At 39.3% G+C, this 23126-nt stretch overlaps 1 protein-coding gene across 2 annotated transcripts in view; it reads right to left on the reverse strand.

The window, feature by feature from the left end:
• The window catches only part of col14a1a (collagen, type XIV, alpha 1a), a 131085-nt gene that overhangs the window by 65716 nt on the left and 42243 nt on the right, over positions 1–23126 (reverse strand). For both annotated transcript variants that reach the window (XM_058084545.2, XM_058084544.2), the window contains 14 exons: positions 20933–21085; positions 20712–20831; positions 20477–20641; positions 20215–20379; positions 19036–19187; positions 18711–18840; positions 18030–18175; positions 15158–15287; positions 13628–13767; positions 13384–13510; positions 10860–10999; positions 7633–7765; positions 4965–5000; positions 1410–1552 (listed from right to left, as the gene is read on the reverse strand). In XM_058084545.2, the coding sequence (XP_057940528.2) occupies positions 1410–1552; positions 4965–5000; positions 7633–7765; positions 10860–10999; positions 13384–13510; positions 13628–13767; positions 15158–15287; positions 18030–18175; positions 18711–18840; positions 19036–19187; positions 20215–20379; positions 20477–20641; positions 20712–20831; positions 20933–21085 (1880 nt within the window). The remainder of the gene's footprint in view (positions 1–1409; positions 1553–4964; positions 5001–7632; positions 7766–10859; positions 11000–13383; positions 13511–13627; positions 13768–15157; positions 15288–18029; positions 18176–18710; positions 18841–19035; positions 19188–20214; positions 20380–20476; positions 20642–20711; positions 20832–20932; positions 21086–23126) is intronic.

A 23126-nucleotide genomic window follows, 5' to 3' on the forward strand; every position in this document is an offset into this window, starting at 1 on the left:
GTGATATTCCCGGTTGTAAATGCTCCCATCCCAACCCCAGTGCAAACACAGCCCTTACACATCCATAAAAACCCTCAAGTGCTATATGACAGCCGGTTGTCCTCCCCTCTCCTGCTTGTTTCTTGTGCTCCTCTCGCTACCCTTCTTCTCTGTAGCCAGCGAGGTAAATGGCTGCTGAAAAGATAATGGAATGTCCTCTGGCTTAACAAAGCCTCTCCATCTTCCAAAGCGCTGACGCCACAGCGGCACACTAAAACAAGGGGCGGAGGGGGAGGAGGCATGGAAGTAAAAAGGAGGTGATGAGAGAAGAGGGAGCCAAAGTAGAATTGGAGGAACAGATGGAGAGGGAGATAAGGGAGATGCCTGGTAAGAGTACACGTGTGTAACAGCGATGGGTGGGATCGGGCAGGCCAAGTGAAGCGGGACTAAATGTGTAATCGGTTTTCAGATTGAGGTAGATGGTCACTCGAACCGACCACGGCAGAGTAACCCCTGAGTAGCGTTTTGGTTGTCTGTTCGGTACAAAACCAGACTGTTCTCTTAAGACTTTTCGAAGATCTTGCACAAAAAATAGTGCTTACTAAGCACTGCTTTCACACTGACTGTATAATTATGTAAAATGATATTTTATATAGGTGGCACGGTGGTCGAGTGGTTAGCGCGCAGACCTCACAGCTAGGAGACCCAAGTTGTTCTCCCCGTGCATGCATGGGTGATCACTAAACTCATCACACAGCAACGTAACACTCCCATATAATCCCTTATAACTAATAAATATACAAACATATACCAATATATCGGCTGCACGGTGTTAAAGTGGTTAGCGTGAAGACCTCACAGCTAGTTCAATTCCACCCTCGGGCATCTCTGTGTAGAGTTTGCATGTTCTTCTCGTGCATGCGTGGGTTTTCTCCGGGTACTCCGGTTTCCTCCCACATTCCAAAAACATGCTAGGTTAATAAGCGACTCCAAATTGTCCATAGGTATGAATGTGAGTGTGAATGGTTGTTTGTCTATATGTGCCCTGTGATTGGCTGGCCACCAGTCCAGGGTGTACCCTGTACTCTGGCCCGAAGACAGCTGGGATAGGCTCCAGCATCCCCCGCGACGCTCGTGAGGATAATCGGTAGAAAATGAATGAATAATGACAAACGACCATTCAGAATCACATTCATAACTATGGGCGATTTTGAGTCTCGAAATTCGAACTCGAGTCTCGAAATTCGAACCCAAATCTTTAGCCAACATGCTAACAACATGCCAACACTGTGCAGCCATACAACACACTTGGCCAATAATAAAAAAAAAATACATTCATGGTGTTTCCTAGGCTGTACTGTGAACGTAAATACCAATATTCTATAAACACGTTCCACTTTTTAAGAGCACGCACAGCTTGATGACCTTACCGTCTGTTCTTTGGGATGGCCCCCGAGGCTGGCATAGGACACCCTGTAGCGCTCCACACGTGGGTCATCCATCTCCCATGATACCTCCAGGCTCTGGGTGGTCTCTTCGCTCGAATGAAGGTTTCTCACTGCTTGACGGGGTGCTGTGCAACAACAGCACAGACCTTCGTTACTCAATGGGAAGATTTATTCATGGAAATGTCACAGAAAACAGGTTGCAGGTTTTAGTGTGCTTTCTAGCAGCTGTGGGTTGGACAGATTTAAAATGTCATCATGATGTATAAAAAAAAAAATCTTGCAATGTGAGTTTTACACAATCCAGTAAAGATGTTTGTTTGTGTCATTGGTCTTTATAACAAATTTAAACTTGTCTGCACATAAATCTGAATTGTGGGACATTTGTGAAGCGACCGACAAGCTAACAACCTTGAAACAGAACAGCAGATGTTTGCTATAAATGTGTGCATGGCAAAGTTATTTTTAAAAAGAGCTTTAAAGCTTTGACTAAGTAAACGCTTTCACTCGATTAAATGTGGCCGCCTCCACACGCGCGCAACGACAATTCAGGCCACCACTGTGTCGCCCCTGAAATAATAACGTTTGAACCAGCGTTTCTGGGTAAATCCAGATTGGTAAAGTCATTTATCAAAACACAGTCACATTCATCATAGAAAAGCAGACAACCCGAGGCTCTAAAGTGTGATGAATTCCACTTCCTGGCTTTCACAGCACACACTGGCAACTAGCAAATCTTTACACGTTCCAAAGAAGGCGACCTATTAGGCTTTTTCCACTTTTCTGACCTATAAATGTAGTTAGAATGTTGTATTCTCGTGTTAAACAATGCCAAAGTTGCAGTTAATGAGGTAAAACTGACCCTTTGTGATGTCACAGAGGAGCGGACTTCCTTATATGGGCATGGCTGTAAGCCAAAGTTGCAGTTAATGAGGTTTGCGGATTTGGAAGTGAGACCGGAAAGAAGTTTGGGATGGCTCAAAACGCTCCGTTTCAGGAGGCGAGGTAAAACTGACCCCTTTGTGATGTCACAGAGGAGCGGACTTCCTTATATGGGCATGGCTGTAAGCCAAAGTTCCAGTTAATGAGGTTTGCGGATTTGGAAGTGAGACCGGAAAGAAGTTTGGGATGGCTCAAAACGCTCCGTTTCAGGAGGCGAGGTAAAACTGACCCCTTTGTGATGTCACAGAGGAGCGGACTTCCTTATATGGGCATGGCCGTAAGCCAAAGTTGCAGTTAATGAGATTTGCGGATTTGGAAGTGAGACCGGAAAGAAGTTTGGGATGGCTCAAAACGCTCCGTTTCAGAAGGCGAGGTAAAACTGACCCTTTGTGATGTCACAGAGGAGCTGACTTCCTTATATGGGCATGGCCATAAGCCAAAGTTGTAGTTAATGAGGTTTTCCGGATTTGGAAGTGAGACGGGAAAGAAGTTTGGGATGGCTCAAAACGCTCCGTTCCAGAAGGCGAGGTAAAACTGACTCTTTGTGATGTCACAGAGGAGTGGACTTCCTTATATGGGCATAGCTGTAGGCCAGATAAGCTCGCTGCCCTTTTCCCACCACAATTAGTGTTTTTTAAACACTGGTTGTCCCGCAAAACACAATTGACGTTACCGATGCTAACGATAAAATGCTAAATCTACTTACCATTAATTATACGATCATACCAGTCTCTACTTCTGGATCAGATTCGGAATCCAACACATATGGTTGTATGTTAAAAGCGGACATTTTAGAAAGATACCTCTGCATTTATTGTCACCTTCTATAAAGTTGGGTTCGCAGCTAGCGGCACAAATCTTAAATACTTTTAAGCACTGGCGAGTGTGACCAACCACAGCGGTGTGGGCGTGCATGGAGGCGGGCCGTGAGTGGAATACATTAAAACAGACAGTTTTTGTGGGAAGAACGAAATCCAAAGAAATACAGCTGAATAGGTGCAGATTCTGGAAAAACTAGAAAGCTTTCTGTGATGGTTATTATGTGTAGCTCCTCTATAGGAGTCCACTCAATACAATGCCGAAAATTAGCACAATAGGTCCCATTTAAAGGGATAGTTTGCTAGTGTGCAAAGTTCGACCGCTAGTTTGCTCGTTGGACCGCTACGACGCGAGAGAGCTAAAGTGAGCGCTAGAGTGGTAAATATATTGTCACAAAAGAAAATATAGGGTACCTAAAAAAACGGTGCAGACTTGTAATTACCCAGGCAGTAACAAGAAGAATGTGTTTGAATCGCCCTATACGTATATAATGTACACCCTTTTCCAGAAAATTTAGCTTCTTGCTAAATTGGCTATAAAATGCCAAAGTACCTAGGATGAAAGAACTTTGGGCGTGTAGTGCACACTTCAGTAAGGGCGATTACGTTCCTACACGCTTAGGACAGAGGAAGAAACATGTTTTAAAGAGTTCTGACATTGACAAGTGAAGTGGAAGCTAAGATCACGTTCGTGTTTTGATCTGACACATCTTAAGTAGCTTTGATCAAGTGGAGAATTGCTACAGCTTCTGTTTGGGTTGTGTGGGGACTGATTTTTCTAGCACTTAATTGGGGTTGCCATAACTATATTACATCATTAAAATGTTCTATTGTCAAATAGTCCATCGTAGGGCAATAAAATAAAGCTTTGTCTTGAAAAATTTATAACTTTTTTGGCCTTATTACAAAATTAAACAATACATAAAAATAACAAAGTATCCTGCCTTGTTTGGACACCCATGCGAGAAGAACCTGTAGTAATTCGACATTTGATCAAATTTACTTAAGATTTGTCCGATCAAAATCTATCTATTCTAAGATTGCCCACAAAATGTGTAATACGGACTTGAACAGATGCAGTAATCTCTAAGAAATTAGAAAGAAAGAGAAGCTGATAGTATTTTATTTTAGTGGTGTCAAAAGATTAATTAATTATTCTCTGACATTATTTGATCTAATTAAAAAATTCAGAGGTATTTTTCAAGTATCACTTGAACTGTACTTCATTTTGTGTAAACATACAACTAATTTACTGTAATTTGTTCTTTATATAGGCTGCACGGCGGTAGAGTGGTTAGCGCGCAGGCCTCACAGCTCGGATACCCGAGTTCAATTCCAACCTCGGTCATCTCTGTGTTGAGTTTGCATGTTCTCCCTGTACATGCGTGGGTTTTCTCCGGGTACTAAACATGCTAGGTTAATTGGCAACTCCAAATTGTCCATAGGTATGAATGTGAGTGTGAATGGTTGTTTGTCTATATGTGCCCTGTGATTGGCTGACGACCGCCTCTCCAATAAAAAAAGTCTGTTTATTGCCCAAATAGCCTAACATGTATGTTTTTAGCATGTGGCAAGAAGACGGAGCACCTGAAAAGAACCCAACAGGTAAACTACATGCTTTGATGCTTCAACTGAGATTCTAACCCATGACTTTTTGACTCTGAGGCCCACACGCTGAGCACTAGGCCACCGAGAGAGACATCGGATTCATATTGAGCATCACCGTATGAAAGGTTTCACCCCCATTTTTTACAGCTGCAGTTATTCGCGCTCTTCTTACCTGAGGTTGTGGTGGCGATCGTTACCGTCTTGGCCACTGGGGAAATACAGAGAACATCAATCACATAATTAGAGCGTAACACAGCAACTCTCTATATCAATAGCTCAGGTAATTAGATAGATACATACAAATCATTGACGGGGAAAATAGATTTTCCACCTCTGAGATAAACAAGGACAAACAAGTCAATGCAATTAGTCATGTTCGGAATTGAATGAGTACAGACATGATTGTGTGATGATTGTGTCAACAGTACGACTTCGCGGCCCTCACGGCAACATGAGGGGATGCAAGTCGGTAAATTCTGCCGTATTGATTCGTTCAGGGATGTTGATTTTTTTCCCACTGAGGGCCGCATCAATAAAAACGGAAATATGTCCGATTTGATATCATTAAGCAATTTTAATATTAAACATGCATTCACCAATCTTAACTCTGTTTACTACAGATTTGAAAAATGTGTCATTCCCCCCCAGGGGACAGAAATTTGAAAGAAATAGAAGCTGATAGTATTTATTTTAGTGGTGTCAGAAGATTAATTAATTATTCTTTGACATTATTTGATCTAATTAAAAAATTCTGAGGTATTTTTCATTTAAATTAATTATATTCTTGCGGTAGATCAAAACATAAATAAATAACAAAAAATAGTTATTTATTGTTTTTAACAGACTTGAACAGATGCAGTCGTCTCTAACAAATTTGAAAGAAAGAAGCTGATAGTATTTATTTTAGTGGTGTCAGAAGATTAATTAATTATTCTCTGACATTATTTGATCTAATTAAAAAATTCTGAGGTATTTTTCATTTAAATTCACTATATTATTACGGTAGATCAAAACATTAATAAATAACAAAAAAGAGTTATTTATTGTTTTTAACAGACAAACAGATGCAGTCATCGAAGAAATTTGAAAGAAAGAGAAGCTGATAGTATTTATTTGAGTGGTGTCAAAAGATTAATTAATTATTCTCTGACATTATTTGATCTAATTAAAAAAATCTGAGGTATTTTTCATTTAAATTAATTATATTCTTGCGGTAGATCAAAACATAAATAAATAACAAAAAATAGTTATTTATTGTTTTTAACAGACTTGAACAGATGCAGTCGTCTCTAAGAAATTTGAAAGAAAGAAGCCGATTTATTTTAGTGGTGTCAAAAGATTAATTAATTATTCTGTGACATTATTTGATCTAATTGAAAAAATCTGAGGTATTTTTCATATAAATTCATTACATTATTACGGTAGATCAAAAAATTGATCAATAACAAAAAAGAGTTATTTATTGTTTTTAACAGACTTGAACAGATGCAGTCGTGTCGAAGAAATTTGAAAGAAAGAGAAGCTGATAGTATTTATTTTACTGGTGTCAAAAGATTAATTAATTATTCTCTGACATTATTTGATCTAATTAAAAAATTCTGAGGTATTTTTCATTTAAATTCATTATATTATTGCGGTAGATCAAAACATTAATAAATAACAAAAACTAGTTATTTATTGTTTTTAACGGACTTGAACAAATGCAGTCGTCTCAAACGTTAGCGGTTGCTGCACTCGCGTTGATCTGCTTCGGTGGCAAGCAAACCCCTTACCCTTGGTAATGATGCATTCGGAGCATTTCCGAGATGTAAATTTCCCATTTATTAGAACGATAATTTTCCCAAGCGCCTGTATTTTCACTCCTCAACTCACAGCTCCTCACCTTGCCCTGCCAACAACTACAATGGGAGCCTATCAGGGGGATGCTAAACAAGCCCAAACACAGTGGCAGCCAATCAATGTCCACTTCAGGGTGTTTTTTTCCCACCACTAACAACTCAAGTACAGGAAGTCCAACGCATAAAAACAGATTTTATAACAGCAACCTGCCTAAAGAAAACATTAAAAATTTGATTAATGCAATTTAAAAAAAATAATGCATTAAACGTGACTGTAATGAAGTCATCTCAATTAATGCTTTAATTTGACACTCTAATTTATTTATGTGTGCAAACCTGCATAGCCTTCTGCATACAATCCCCTGATTATCAAAACAGATGAATAAAATGAGCCGAGACAACATCTGCAACAATTTGAAACAATTTTCCAAGATAAGATGATTAACTCAATTTATAACATTTAAACACGACGGCTCAGTCTGTGTCGTTCTGAAAAGAGAGGGAAAAAAATGCAAATATCTCTTCGCTGAGCTAGCAGTTAGTGGGAAGCAGGAACAATGCTAATACCTAATGTCCCCCCCCGACACCTCACCCCCATTACATGAAACGCACTGGTGCAGGGTTGCGTAACACCATCATGTTTTTCTCTTTTCAGTGTTGTTGTAATCCAACGGTTATGTTTAAATTAAATTAAATTAAATTAAATTAAATTAAATTAAATTAAATTAAATTAAATTAAATTAAATTAAATTAAATTAAATTAAATTAAATTAAATTAAATTAAATTAAATTAAATTAAATTAAATTAAATTAAATTAAATTAAATTAAATTAAATTAAATTAAATTAAATTAAATTAAATTAAATTGTATTTAATTTTATTAATAATAAATCAAGAAGTGAGCCACAAATGGACTTTGGGCATCCATGGTTTAGATTATTGGAGTTCCTGAATCAAAAATAACAATTCATGGTGAACGTAAAGAGGCGGCACACATCTTACATGTGGTCTCTGTGACAGAGACAGTGTCGCTTTCTGATTGGTCTTTGAAAACTGCCGTCAACATCACTTCATACTCAGTGGAGGGGCGCAGATCAGTCAAAGCGTATTGGTTAGCACTTCCACTTAGCACCACCTGCAAAGGAAATAGACACAGAAAATCTAAACACTAAAACAAAAACGGCAAATGTAATTAAATTAAATACTGTAGCTAATTTCACACATTATTAACATATTCAAATGTGTCAGTTTGTGCTTCAAAAAAGCCGTTTAGGGACTTAGAACTGAAGCGATTTACCAGAAATGTAAGTATTTATTCTGTGAATACCATGCCAATGAGTTCCAAGCCAAAGGTCATTCATTTCAGTCGAGAGAGTAATAAAAACTAAAATAACACAATGTCTTGGTTTTTATAACTTCAAATCTTTTAATTGCGCTTGCCGTGTTAAGTTTAACAAGATGTTGCTAGTAATTCAAACATGTGCAGTGACTGCCAGTTGGGTCCAAGTGCTGCAGTGGCAGAGGTCCAAACAACAACATCTGTACGACACAAACATGAATGAAACCCCGTGGTGGGACTTGTTTCCACAGGCAGCAACAGTGAAATTGGAATTTACTGGAAGTGGCTAAATATCCACACGATTTGCCGAAATGGCTTTTTCACAGAACCCGAACACCGGGAGTGCTCACACTTTTTCAGCCTGCAAGTCCCAAACATGTAACTTCGACTTCAGCGCTTATCCCCACCGCTTCAGGATCAAGTACTGCAAGTTGTGTTTCTGTGTATTTTAGAACAGATTACCAAGAATAATGACGTCACAGTCGTGTCAAAGTCGTGGTGTATAAAAATATTTGTTATCTTATTGGTGGCATGCTGACAAACAGAAGCTGGCAGGCACCATGAAGTGCACTCAGACGGTAATGTTGTTTGTTATTTTTCATTCCCAGACTGCAAGTCACTGGTGTATGCAAGCAATTAAAAAAACATTTCCATAATATACAATATCCCCTTTAAAGATATATTGCGCAAAAAGCATTCATGTTTATATTTACCGTATTTTCTGGACTATAAGTCGCCCTGGAGTATAAGTCGCACAAGGCCAAAAATGCATAGTTATGTAGGAAAAAAACATACATAAGTCGCACTGGAGAATAAGTCTCTTTTTTTTTTTTTTTACAAACTACTTGACCAAAATAGACATTACGTCCTCTTGGGAGGCAAGTTCTAACAATAAAAGAACACTTTGAATAGGTGTAAGATATGCTAACACAATGTTTATTAGCTAGACAAAAAATAACATGGAAAGAAAAGGTGTCCAGTGTTTATGTAACATTTATGTAACAACAGTTTTTTCATTTATAAGTCGCTCCGGAGTATAAGTCGCACAAGGCCAAAAATGCATAATTAGGGCGGAAAAAACATACATAAGTCGCACTGGAGTGTAAGTCGCACAAGGTCAAAAATGCATAATTAGGTAGAAAAAAACATACATAAGTCGCACAAGGCCAAAAATGCATAATTAGGTAGGAAAAAAACATACATAAGTCGCACTGGAATGTAAGTCGCACAAGGCAAAAATGCATATTTAGGTAGAAAAAAACGTACATAAGTCGCACAAGGCCAAAAATGCATAATTAGGTAGAAAAAAACATACATAAGTCGCACTGGAGTGTAAGTCGCACAAGGTCAAAAATGCATAATTAGGTAGAAAAAAACACACATAAGTCGCACAAGGCCAAAAATGCATAATTAGGTAGGAAAAAAACATACATAAGTCGCACTGGAATGTAAGTCGCACAAGGTAAAAAATGCTTAATTAGGTAGAAAAAAACATACATAAGTCGCACAAGGCCAAAAATGCATAATTAGGTAGGAAAAAAACATACATAAGTCGCACTGGAATGTAAGTCGCACAAGGTCAAAAATGCTTAATTAGGTAGAAAAAAAACATACATAAGTCGCACAAGGTCAAAAATGCATAATTAGGTAGAAAAAAACATACATAAGTCACTCCGGACTATAAGTCGCACTGGAGTATAAGTCGCACAAGGTCAAAAATGCTTAATTAGGTAGAAAAAAACATACATAAGTCGCACTGGAGTATAAGTCGCCCAAGGCCAAAAATGCATAGTTAGGTAGAAAAAAAACATACATAAGTCGCCCAAGGCCAAAAATGCATAGTTAGGTAGAAAAAAAACATACATAAGTCGCACAAGGCCAAAAATGCATATTTAGGGAGAAAAAAACATACATACTAAGTCACTCCGGACTATAAGTCGCACTGGAGTATAAGTCGCACAAGGCCAAAAATGCATATTTAGGTAGAAAAAAAAAAAACATACATAAGTCACTCCGGAGTATAAGTCGCCTTTTTTGTGGGTCATTTATTTTCCAAACTACTTAACCAAAACAGACATTACGTCCTCTTGGAAGGCAAGTTCTAACAATAAAAGAATAGAGAACAGGCTGAATAGATGTAAGATATGCTAACACAATGGTTATTAGCTACACAAAAAATAAACATGAACAGAAAAGGTGTCCAGTGTTTATGTAACATAAACAATTTTTTCACTTATAAGTCGCTCTGGAGTATAAGTCACAGGAACAGCCAACCTATGAAAAAAAAAGTGTGACTTATAGTCCGGAAAATACAGTATATATGTGAAAATTGACCTTAATGTGTGAGCCTATGAAACCACGACAACTGGCACATTTACTGCAAAAGGGTAAGAGACAGCGACCGCTTGTATCTGTGCTTGCAGCCCACCTCTCTAACTCCCAAGAGTGGTATTCTCAACACTAATCACTCGGCAAAAACAGAACACAAACACACACACACAGTTAATCAGACATTAGAGGGTTCTATCGCATCCCCCCAGTTGTCTCTAAAACCCTAGATCAGTATAATAAAACACCCAGGCCATTCATTGTGGGTCCATTCAGCTTTTATGTACACTCAGTCATGTCAGGGTTTTACCAGCTAGAGTGGAACAGTTAGGTCCACACAGCATGGGGTCCATTTTATCTGGCCACAAAAGCAGACTGCAGTCTTATTGAAAAATGGTGACTCCCTGAAGGGTAATAATGTTAGGTTCTAAATTACATTTTCACAGGAATTATTAGTCAGATTGATTGAGAAGAAAACACCGCAAATATGTGGCTGGTTAAAGCCTATTCAAGTTAAACGCGGTCAACTTCGACTGCTCTAACATCAAATGAATGTACTGACCTCCTTTGTGTCGCCACCGGTGGATGGAGCCCAGGAGAGTCTGTAGACGATGATGCCATCGGCTGAGTGGTCCCAAATGACCCGAAAACTGTCTGGACGGACATCGCTGGAATGGAAGTGTTGAGGACCTGGAACTGGAGCTGAGAAATAAAGGTAAACTTTACTTGTTTACATCAAGTACAAAGATCACAAAATACCAAGTTCATTCATTCATTTTCTACCGCTTATCCTCACAACAGTCTCGGGCGTGCTGGAGCCTATCCCAGCTGTCTTCGAGCAAGAGGCAGGGTACACCCTGCACTGGTGGCCAGCCAATCACAGGGCACATATAGACAAACAACCATTCACATTCACACTAAACTCATCACACAGCAGCTTAAGACTCAAAACATTCATTCAATCATTCTCTACCGCTTTTTCCTCACGAGGGTCGCGGGGGTGCTGGAGCCTATCCTAGCTGTCTTTGGGCGACAGGCAGGCTACACCCTGGACTGGTGGCCAGCCAATCACAGGGCACATATAGACAAACAACCATTCACACTCACATTCATACCTATGGACAATTTGGAGTCGTTAATTAACCTAGCATGTTTTTGGAATGTGGGAGGTGGAATTGAACCAGAATCAAACTCCTAGCTGTGAGGTCTGCGCACTAACCACACGACCACCGTGCATCCCAAAAAATACCAAGTTGATGAGCTGATTTTTTTTTAAATATAAAACTTGAGTAATGTAGTTCATAGTACCATATTGACCCGCATATAAGACAACACTGATTGTTATTATTTTAGGTCCGGTGCAGTGTGTCAGACTCAGTTGGTAATATCATTTTTCATAGCTGCTGGACAGTCGTTTGATGACTTCATTGATCACCCTCAGCGCTTTGAATCGATCGCAACTGGACTGTTTAGGTTGTCTTAGGAGAGGTTTCGCCTCTAAGACATCCTGAATGGTCCAGCTGTGATAGATTCAAGGCCACGGGATCACAATGACCTGCATGACTGACAATATTCACAGATAATTGATCACCATTATATTAATATTAGCCTCATAACGCCTCTTATGTTGTATATTAACTTCTCTCTCCAGGTCACTGGTGCACGTGAGTGACAGGAAGAAAAGCTGAACGTAGATCTGGAATATAAGACGACTCATCTCAATAGAATATTCATCATAATAACGTATGTTTGATCTAAGTGCATTGGCATTGCATTGCATTGCAATTGTGTCACCACAGTTTTGTCCGATTAACAACGTTTGCCAAGTGATAAGTAAAAACCATCATCAGGTTGTAGATTGACGAGGGCGTGATTCCCTTGCCAGAAGTCAATTTATTTATGCTGACTCAGCGCTGGAGCGTCTGTGCAGCTTGTTGCTTAAAGGGATATTCCGACCGATCAATAACCGTTAGCGTGATTGAATAGTCAGGGACAGGGAAATGACCTTTTAATGTGACTGGCCTATTATGCTGAGCTGTAAATGAGGTGGGCATGCCGCCAACGGAGCAGAGGGTTTACTAGGGGGTAATACCATTCAACGCTGTTTGGCACCACCGGAAAAAATGGCTCACCTTCGAACGGTATTGATAGACCTCTTCGTGGAAAAAACGAAAACAAATTGCCAACAGTAAAGATTGCATCGGTAAATGAAATATGGACAATTAGAAAGACAAAGTTGAGGGAGCCTGTATATTTACTGTTCTATGCAAATTAGTAGTGACATCTCTACTGGTTAAAAGTTGCTCAATTAGCTTAAAAGCTAGCTATGTATTCACACAAATTATTACCACAGACACACTCCACACTGTACTGTACCGTATGTTGGATACCCGATAAGCCAAAAGTGATTATTACTAATAGCACATTTTCTACCGCTTTTCCTCACGAGGGGTGCTGGAGCCTATCCCAGCTGTCTTCGGGCAAGAGGCGGGGTACACACTGGACTGGTGGCCAGCCAATCACAGGGCACATATATACAAACAACCATTCACACTCACATTCATACCTATGGACAATTTGGAGTCACCAATTAACCTAGCATGTTTTTGGAATGTGGGAGGAAACCGGAGTACCCGGAGAAAACCGACGCATGCACAGGGAGAACATGCAAACTCCACACAGAGATGCCCAAGGGGGGAATCGAACTCCGGTCTCCTAGCTGTGTGGCCTTGTGTGCTAACCACTCGAGCTGCCAACATTCATTCATTTTCAACCGCTTATCCTCACAAAGGTTGTAGGGGTGCTGGAGCCTACACCCTGGACTGGTGGCCAGCCAATCACAGGGCACATATAGACAAACAACCATTCACACTCACATTCATACCTATGGACAATTTGGAGTCGCTAATTAACCTAGCATGTTTTTGAAATGTGCACGGGGAGAACATGCAAACTTCACACAGAGATGCCCGAGGGGGGAATTGAACCCTTGTCTACAATTAAAATATTTTTGATTAAAAAAAAATAATAAAAAAAAAAAACACTGCAAGCAACACATATTCATATTGTTTATCTCCCAAACTTACTTGTTGTGAATCCATCATTGAGTGGATCTGACTGGCCCTCGTCATACAGAGCAAATACAGCTACCGAGTACTCCATCAGCGATGCCAGTCCACTCAGGTCATACGAGTTCACGGGCCCAACTTCCACCTGCAGGACACACAACAAAAAATTATTCCTGTAAGTCCTGAATAACGACAGTCTGTGTGGTTCAGTTCAAAAACATATCGGAATATTTAAGGACAATAAAAATAAAAACTAAAACACCTCCTCTGCGACCTGCCCGTCTGTCTTGACCCACATGATGCGATAACCCGTAACTCCTCTCCCCGGGGGGTCCCAGCTGATGCGTGCTGAGTTGTGGGTGATGTCAGAGAACTGGAGGTTACTGGGAGGACTCAGTGGTACTGAGCAGAGAACAAGGAGAGTAATATCAGATACATAACTACATTCTACTACATACCGGTATCTAATTAACAATATGGTTATTGTGCATATACATTTTGTCTAGTGATGGACCCATGACAGAAAAATCTGAGGTTGTGGGGACCACTTTTGATACATTTTGTGGTAGCACTTTACAATAAGGTACACAAAATTACAGTAGTTAATGAGGAATGAACCTACCTAAACCTTTACCACTACTCATTACTTCCTCAGTAACTATTGTATTTTTGTGTATCTTATTGTAAAGTACATTACAGATAGTAAGCTATCTGAGCAAACGCTGACATCTTAGCTTTCTGTGTTATTCATTGATTCATTTTCTACCGCTTATCCTCACGAGGGTCACAGGCGTGCTGGAGCCTATCCCAGCTGGCGTCGGGCGAGAGGCGGGGTACACCCTGGACTGGTCGTCAGCCAATCACACGTCACATATAGACAGCTGTCTTGGGGGTTTGCTGGAGCCTATCCCAGCTGTCTTGGGGGGGTTGCTGGAGCCTATCTCTGCTGTCTTGGGGGGGTTGCTGGAGCCTATCCCTGCTGTCTTGGGGGGGTTGCTGGAGCCTATCCCTGCTGTCTTGGGGGGTAGGGGTTGCTGGAGCCTATGCCTGCTGTCTTGGGGGGGTTGCTGGAGCCTATCCCAGCTGTCTTCGGGCAAGAGGCAGGGTACACCCTGGACTGGTCGTCAGCCAATCACACGTCACATACAGACAGCTGTCTTGGGGGTTTGCTGGAGCCTATCCCAGCTGTCTTGGGTGGGTTGCTGGAGCCTATCCCAGCTGTCTTAGGGGTTTGCTGGAGCCTATCCCAGCTGTCTTGGGTGGGTTGCTGGAGCCTATCCCAGCTTTCTTGGGGGGGTTGCTGGAGCCTATCCCAGCTGTCTTGGGGGGGTTGCTGGAGCCTATCCCAGCTGTCTTGGGGGTTTGCTGGATCCTATCCCAGCTGTCTTGGGGGTTGCTGGATCCTATCCCAGCTGTCTTGAGGCGAGAGGCAGGGTACACCCTGGACTGGTGGCCAGCCAATCACAGGGCACATATAGGCAAACAACCATTCACACTCCCATTCATACCTATGGACAATTTGGAGTCGCTAATTAACCTAGCATGTTTTTGGAATGTGGGAGGAAACCGGAGTACCCGGAGAAAACCCATGCATGCACGGGGAGAACATGCAAACTCCACACAGAGATGGCCGAGAGTGGAATTGAACCCTGGTCTGTGAGGTCTGCGTGTTAACCTTCCCCAAATATGCCTGCATATATTTTGACAGTGATGCTATTTTATGCTATTTCATCCACTAGATGCTCGTCACAGCAGAGTGCAAGCCAAATGTACGTGGGTGTGCATCACTCACGCGTAGTTTGCTGATTTGCAATGGGGTCGCTGGCCTCCTCTCCATACATCGCATAAACAGTGACGGTATACTCGGTGTGTGGGATCAGACCATCCAACTCCATCTCTGTCACTGCATCGGACACTTTGACCTGGAGACAAGAACACACAAACGTCAACAATGACACTGGACACCTTTTCTGTTTATGTTTACTTTTTGTGTAGCTGAATAACCATTGTGTTAGCATATCTTACATCTATTCATCCTGTTCTCTATTCTTTTATTATTGTTAGAACTTGCCTTCCAAGACGACGTAATGTCTGTTTTGGTCAAGTAGCTTGCAAAATAAATGACCCGCAAAAAATGCGACTTACTACTACTTACATACTCCAGTGTGACTTATGTATGGGTTTTTTTTCGACTTTTTGTGCGACTTATACTCCGGAGCAACTTAACTTATAGTCCAGAAAATACGGTAGTTTATAGAATAAATTACCCGCAAAAAATGTGACTTATACTCCAGTGCGACTTATGTAGGTTTTTTTCTACCTGATTATGCATTTTTGGCCTTGTGCGACTTATAGTCCAGAAAATATGGTAGTTTATAAAACAAATTACCCACAAAAAAGCGACTTATGTATGTTTTTTTCTACCTAATTATGTATTTTGGCCTTGTGCGACTTATACTCCGAAGCAACTTATAGTCCAGAAAATACGGTAATTTATAAAATAAATTACCCGCAAAAAATTTGACTTATACTCCAGTGCGACTTATGTAGGTTTTTTTCTACCTGATTATGCATTTTTGGCCTTGTGCGACTTTTAGTCCAGAAAATATGGTAGTTTATAAAACAAATTACCCACAAAAAAGCGACTTATGTATGTTTTTTTCTACCTAATTATGTATTTTTGGCCTTGTGCGACTTATACTCCGAAGCAACTTATAGTCCAGAAAATACGGTAATTTATAAAATAAATTACCCGCAAAAAATTTGACTTATACTCCAGTGCGACTTATGTAGGTTTTTTTCTACCTGATTATGCATTTTTGGCCTTGTGCGACTTATAGTCCAGAAAATATGGTAGTTTATAAAACAAATTACCCACAAAAAAGCGACTTATGTATGTTTTTTTTCTACCTAATTATGTATTTTTGGCCTTGTGCGACTTATACTCCGAAGCAACTTATAGTCCAGAAAATACGGTAATTTATAAAATAAATTACCTGCAAAAAATGCGACTTATACTCCAGTGCGACTTATGTATGTTTTTTTTCTACCTGATTATGCATTTTTGGCCTTGTGCGACTTATACTCCGAAGCAACTTATAGTCCAGAAAATACGGTAATTTATAAAATAAATTACCTGCAAAAAATGCGACTTATACTCCAGTGCGACTTATGTATGTTTTTTTTCTACCTGATTATGCATTTTTGGCCTTGTGCGACTTATACTCCGGAGCGACTTATAGTCCAGAAAATACGGTAGTTTATAAAACAAATTACCCGCAAAAAATTTGACTTATGTATGTTTTTTTTCTACCTAGTTATGTATTTTTGGCCTTGTGCGACTTACAGTCCAGAAAAAACTGTAGTTTATAAAACAACTTACCCGCAAAAAATGCGACTTATGTATGTTTTTTTTCTACCTAATTATGTATTTTTGGCCTTGTGTGACTTATAGTCCAGAAAAAACGGTTGTTTATTAAAAAAATACCCGCAAAAAATGCGACTTATGTATGTTTTTTTCTACCTGATTATGCATTTTTGGCCTTGTGTGACTTATAGTCCAGAAAATATGGTAGTTTATAAAACAAATTACCCACAAAAAAGCGACTTATGTATGTTTTTTTTCTACCTAATTATGTATTTTTGGCCTTGTGCGACTTGTACTCCGAAGCAACTTATAGTCCAGAAAATACGGTAATTTATAAAATAAATTACCTGCAAAAAATGCGACTTATACTCCAGTGCGACTTATGTATGTTTTTTTTCTACCAAATTATGTATTTTTGGCCTTGTGCGACTTATACTCCGGAGTGACTTATAGTCCAGAAAATACGGTAGTTTATAAAACAAATTACCCGCAAAAAATTTTACTTATGTATGTTTTTTTCTACCTAGTTATGTATTTTTGGCCTTATGCGACTTACAGTCCAGAAAAAATGGTTGTTTATTCAAAAAAATACCCGCAAAAAATGCGACATGTATGTTTTTTTCTACCTGATTATGCATGTTTGGCCTTGTGCGACTTATAGTCCAGAAAGTATGGTAGTTTATAAAACAAATTACCCACAAAAAAGCGACTTATGTATGTTTTTTTTCTACCTAATTATGTATTTTTGGCCTTGTGCGACTTATACTCCGAAGCAACTTATAGTCCAGAAAATACGGTAATTTATAAAATAAATTACCTGCAAAAAATGCGACTTATACTCCAGTGCGACTTATGTATGTTTTTTTTCTACCTGATTATGCATTTTTGGCCTTGTGCGACTTATACTCCGGAGCGACTTATAGTCCAGAAAATACGGTAGTTTATAAAACAAATTACCCGCAAAAAATTTGACTTGTGTATGTTTTTTTTCTACCTAGTTATGTATTTTTGGCCTTGTGCGACTTACAGTCCAGAAAAAACTGTAGTTTATAAAACAACTTACCCGCAAAAAATGCGACTTATGTATTTTTGGCCTTGTACGATGTATAGTCCAGAAAAAACTGTAGTTTATAAAATAAATTACCCACAAAAAATGTGATTTATGTATGTTTTTTTCTACCTAATTGTGTATTTTTGGCCTTGTGCGACTTATACGTCTATAGCGTTTAGAAAATACAGTAATTAAAAGTTAAGACCGAAACATTTATCTATTAATGTCCTTTGTTTTAAACATTACCTCCTTCTCAACCAAGTCGCCTTCATCGGTGAGTGGTGCATAAAGTAACATGTAGCCCGACGCTCCCTCCACGCTCTTCCATCGTGCTTTCATGCTGTTATGAGTCACATCAAGCAGCTGGAGACCCGTCACCGTGGGAAGAGCCACTGCATATGCACAAGACCACACGCAGGGAAAACACAATTAGAGCTTGCAAATATTCCAAATAAAATCTTTTTTGGGACTGGATTTCAACAGGTAGAAAACGTGTTTCTCCACTCAATTTGGATCTTGATTTGTCTGCGCTGTACAGTCTGTGCTGTATTAATACAATCAACCACAATTACCAGAGAGAGATTTAACGGGAGTTGAAAACAAGAAAGAAATTATGTAATACATGCTGGACGAGCCCTCAGGCTCTCTGTCTGTCTTGGTTGGAAGAGTTAGAACAGCATATCAATTGCTTGGGGAAAAAAAGACGGCGTAATACGCGTGAGTGTAATGCATAATAATGTTACTCTTTTTTTATCCTCATAAATTTAGGGACATAGTGATCCACATTTGGTTATTTCCAAGTATTTCCTAGTATTCCAATGCCACACTTAAAATATCAAAGAATGATACAAAAAAATTCTCCTAGTTCTTCTCTAATTTTCCCTATTTCACTGTTTTGTATGCACGTGTGCATGTATTAACACTTACGAGTTGTTTCCGATCCTCTCAGTGGTTCACTGGCGTCATTTTCATTCACAGCAAACACAGACAGCTGGTATTCGGTCTGCGAGTTGAGATGCTGCAACACCACCGAGGTGTCATGGCCGTCTACCACGGACTGGGATGCGTGGAAGGGGTGCAAAGAAAAATAGACGTGAGGACATCAAAATAAATGAAGGAACGTGTGATACGAGATCGCATAAAATCCGGTTGTGGTTCAGTCTCAGTAATCGATAAAGAGGTGGTTATTCTAGAAGCAATACTGTTGTCTTCATAGAAATGTGTTTTCACACCAAAAAACAAAAACGCTTACCTGCTGTGGTTCTCCTCCCGGAGCAGGAAAATAGACCACTCTGTATTTCTCCACGTTCCCAGTGGCGTGGCTCCATGTCACTCTGAAGCTTCTGGCTGTAATCTCTGATGTCACCAGGTCTGACGGTGGTCCAATCCTCTCTGGTGGCTGTTCTGGAAGACGAAAAAGTGGTAGAAGATGAGTATATATGACACAAACTGATACTAGCAAATGAGCAAAATATATAAACTTGTTCTGTTACATACTATATGAATGTCAACATTCAAATAAATAAATGTAAGTTCTGTCCGCTATATTACAGTTTTTGGTTGAATTTTCCCTCAGTAAGACATTTTGCAGGGCTATATGCTTCCTGGTTTTTCAGCGGCCAAATCTGGTTCTTGGGACATGAAGCGACCCGGACCCAGATAAGCGGAAAAAAATGGATGGATGGCCAGAACATATATTTAAAACACACACTATTTTATGCTTATAATTAATAGTTATACTATATCATCTGTATGTTCTCGTGTCCCTTTTTTTCAGAAGCACTTTAAACATCAGACGACATCAAACTATGTCATTTAATTTTACAGTTTTTTGTTTTTTTTTTTTACTAAATAAGACATCCGACTTGCAAGTCATGTTGCCAGTTTGTATGTTAAAAGTTGAAATTATGTCATTGTATGGTCATATCACCTCGTACTTCGGTACGTGACAAAAATAAAATAAAAAAAAAACTTAAACTATATTAGGAAAGCAGGAAGTGAACAAATGTAACAGTTACTGATTGTAAAAGTAGCAGATGGAGGAGTAGGATTTAATAAGCTTTGCTTCTTCCTACTCCTACTTATCATTACCATTACCAAATACTTAGAAAGCAACTGGCGGGCCGGATTCAAACACTTGGTGGACCACATGTGGCCCCCGGGCCGTAGTTTGCCCACCCCTGTTTCCAGCCAGACTAAGGAGGAAGCTAATTTCAGCTAATTCTAGTATCCGGAATCTTGTTCTTCCCGTCACGATTCCTGACCTGCTCCTGCTCCACTTATACAAGGACCGAATGGCACGTAGTCCAAGTCCAGTTGGGTTAATCATGATGATTATGCCGTTTTGCTCGGAGAGCATTCTCATTGGGTATAATCCTGACATTAATGCTCCACGGTCCATATAGTGTGTAACGTCTTATTGTGCACTTACGTTGCTTGATGTCCTTGTCTTGCTGCTCCACTTGTTCACAAACTGTTCTGGTCAGTCCTTCCACGATGGAGCTCATAACGTTGAAGTCAGCTACATTATATACATGAGTGTCGTCCGGCTCGGAGGCGATGGAGCGTAGCTCGTTCTCATCAGCATTCTTCACACCTGCAACACAAGAAGGAAAGGACACACTTGCAGGGTAAGTCGATACATTATTAACTCATTTTCGCTGCAAAATTGTCATGATTTGAAGCAATCTCACCGATTGCAAACAGTTCAACCCCAGCTTTTTGCAGGCTTTCTGCAGGTGGGATAACATCATCCTGAGACTTCCCATCGGTGATGAGAATCCCAATCTTAGGGACATCAACCCGGGAACCAGACTCAGGTTTGAAACAATTCTCCAAGATGTAGGACAGTGCAAGGCCTGGAGACAGAGGAAGTGGTTGAAACATTGAGGAGGAATAAATGACCACAAATTTTAAAAAAAAAAGTACCTGTGAGAGTGTTTCCTCCTTTATAAGGAAGGTTCTTCACAGCATCAAGAACAGCATCTTTAGTGGTGAAAGCATTCAGGTGCCACTCCATCCTTGGATCACCGCTATACTGAGCCAGTCCTAAGTTTAAAAAACACATTTTCTAACTCCATATTTGCCTTTAAGTTTACATTACTGCAATGCAGACATTTACACAAATGAAAAAGTAATGGTAGACCAACCTATCCTGGTCTTATCGATGCCCACGTCAAAGGCGTTGACCAGATTTTCCAGGAACATGCGCACCAACCGGAAGTTGAGTCTCCCGATACTCCAGGAGCCATCTACCAGGATCACGATGTCTGCTCTGGACTCGGTGTGGCATATAAACTGGTCTGGTGGAAAATAATCAATAAAAATAGTAATGGTTTAATTTCATTTGAACATGCATCAGATTACAATTGAATGCATCACATAATCAGTTCACAGTTCCACATGTCCAAAAGGAGTAGGAAGAAGCAAAGCTTATTAGAGCCTACCCCTTGCTTACCCCCTACCCCTTGGTACTTTTACAATCAGTAACTGTTACATTTGTTCACTTCCTGCTTTCCTATTATTTTTATTTTATTTTTATTTTTATTTTTATTTTTATTTTTATTTTTATTTTTATTTTTATTTTTATTTTTATTTTTTCATTATTTTATTTGTAGTCACGTACCAAAGTACGAGGTGAAAAAATAATGATACTGCTTTGATTTGGTAACTGAACTACTTGTTGGATTTCTTACAGTTCTCAAAACAAAAGCTTAAGTTGTCTTTTTTTTAAGTTTTTTTTTAAGTTTTTTTAAGCTTAAGTTGTCTAGCTGCTAATGACATCACCCTTCGTCGATACACAGTGAACTGTCAAATATAGCAAAACACAATCAATACAATCGATTGCGCTAACTCACATACAACCGTTATTTCTGAGTGGACACCCCGCATGCAAATAAAAACATGGTCTTTATCCTTTTAAATGCATGTGACAGAGTCTCATAAGAAAGGCTATAAAAACTCAGATATTCTTTATGAAAAGTTCTGCCAGACAGAAAAAAAACGGAACGCTCAGTCTGCTGTCTGCGCCCAACTGTTTGAACCATCCATCTGCTGCAGACACCAGATAAAGTAAAAAGGAAAAGAAGGTTGGGTTCGGAGGTACAGCCTTTTGTGCTGACACCTTTTCAAAAACGGAAAGTGTTGAGAAGGGTAAGATTTTCAACAAGATGTCAAAAAGTACTTTGTTCATCCGTATGAAGGGCATATGGGTTGTATTGGCTCTTCCGTTAATGTAAACACAGATATACCATTTAAGGGACCGTTTAAAATACAGAGGCGGTACACAAAAGTGAGCACACCTCTCACATTTCAGCAACTATTTTTTTATATTACAGTGTATCTTCTCAAGAGAAAATACCATAAAAACAACATTTATACTGACAATAAACTCATTAAAAAGTAGTATACCAAGATAACTGTATCTTGCCTATAGTAAAGCATGGACTGGGACTTGCATGAGTGCTCTTCGCAATGGGGAGCTGTGGTAAAATGAGGGGAAACATGAATTCCAACAAGTACTGTGACATGGGATCTGGAATGTAATTATCGGTACTGATAATTATCGGCTCGATATCAGCATAAAAATGCGATATCGGTTGATATCAGTATCAGATTTTTTCACAATGAAAAATTACATTCAAAAAATGCTGTGTATAAAGTACTATGTGTTCATGCCACCAAATTAGATATCAGTATCGGCTGATATCGATATTGGAAATTGAGATTTTTGACCAAAAAAAAGCCAATATCGGACAACCCCACCTATTTGTGTTTGGTTCATATTGATTTGGTCTGGCTAGACGATGGACTAGCTGATTACTCAATTAATTAATTAACAAGATTAATCTACTCAGAACATAATTGTTAGATGCAGCCCTAATATTTAGTAATAGCAATAATAGTAATAGTATAATATTTAGTAATATTTAGAAGTATATACATACAACTTGACGACAAACAATAAAAAGAGACAAAAAGGTTGGCATTGGTATCAGATTGGTATCTGTATCGGTCTTCTACTGTCATTTATCTTTTATTGATCTATTTCTAGATGCAGCCCTAATATGTAGTAATAGTAATAATAATAGTAATAGTATAATATTTAGTAATATTTCAAAGTATATACACACAACTTGACGACAAACAGACGTCAGATTGGTATCAGATTGGTATCTGTATCGGTCTTTCTCTGTCTATGTCGACATCCATCCATCTTCTATTGATCTATTTCTAGATGCAGCCCTGATATTTAGTAATATTTAGAAGTATATATATACAACTTGATGACAAACAATAAAAAGAGAGAAAAAGGTTGGTATTGGTATCAGATTGGTATCTGTA

Source organism: Doryrhamphus excisus, linkage group LG17 (genome assembly GCF_037039965.1).
Source record: "Doryrhamphus excisus strain RoL-2023G ecotype Guam linkage group LG17, RoL_Dexc_Guam_v1.1, whole genome shotgun sequence".
Classification (NCBI taxonomy): domain Eukaryota; kingdom Metazoa; phylum Chordata; class Actinopteri; order Syngnathiformes; family Syngnathidae; genus Doryrhamphus; species Doryrhamphus excisus.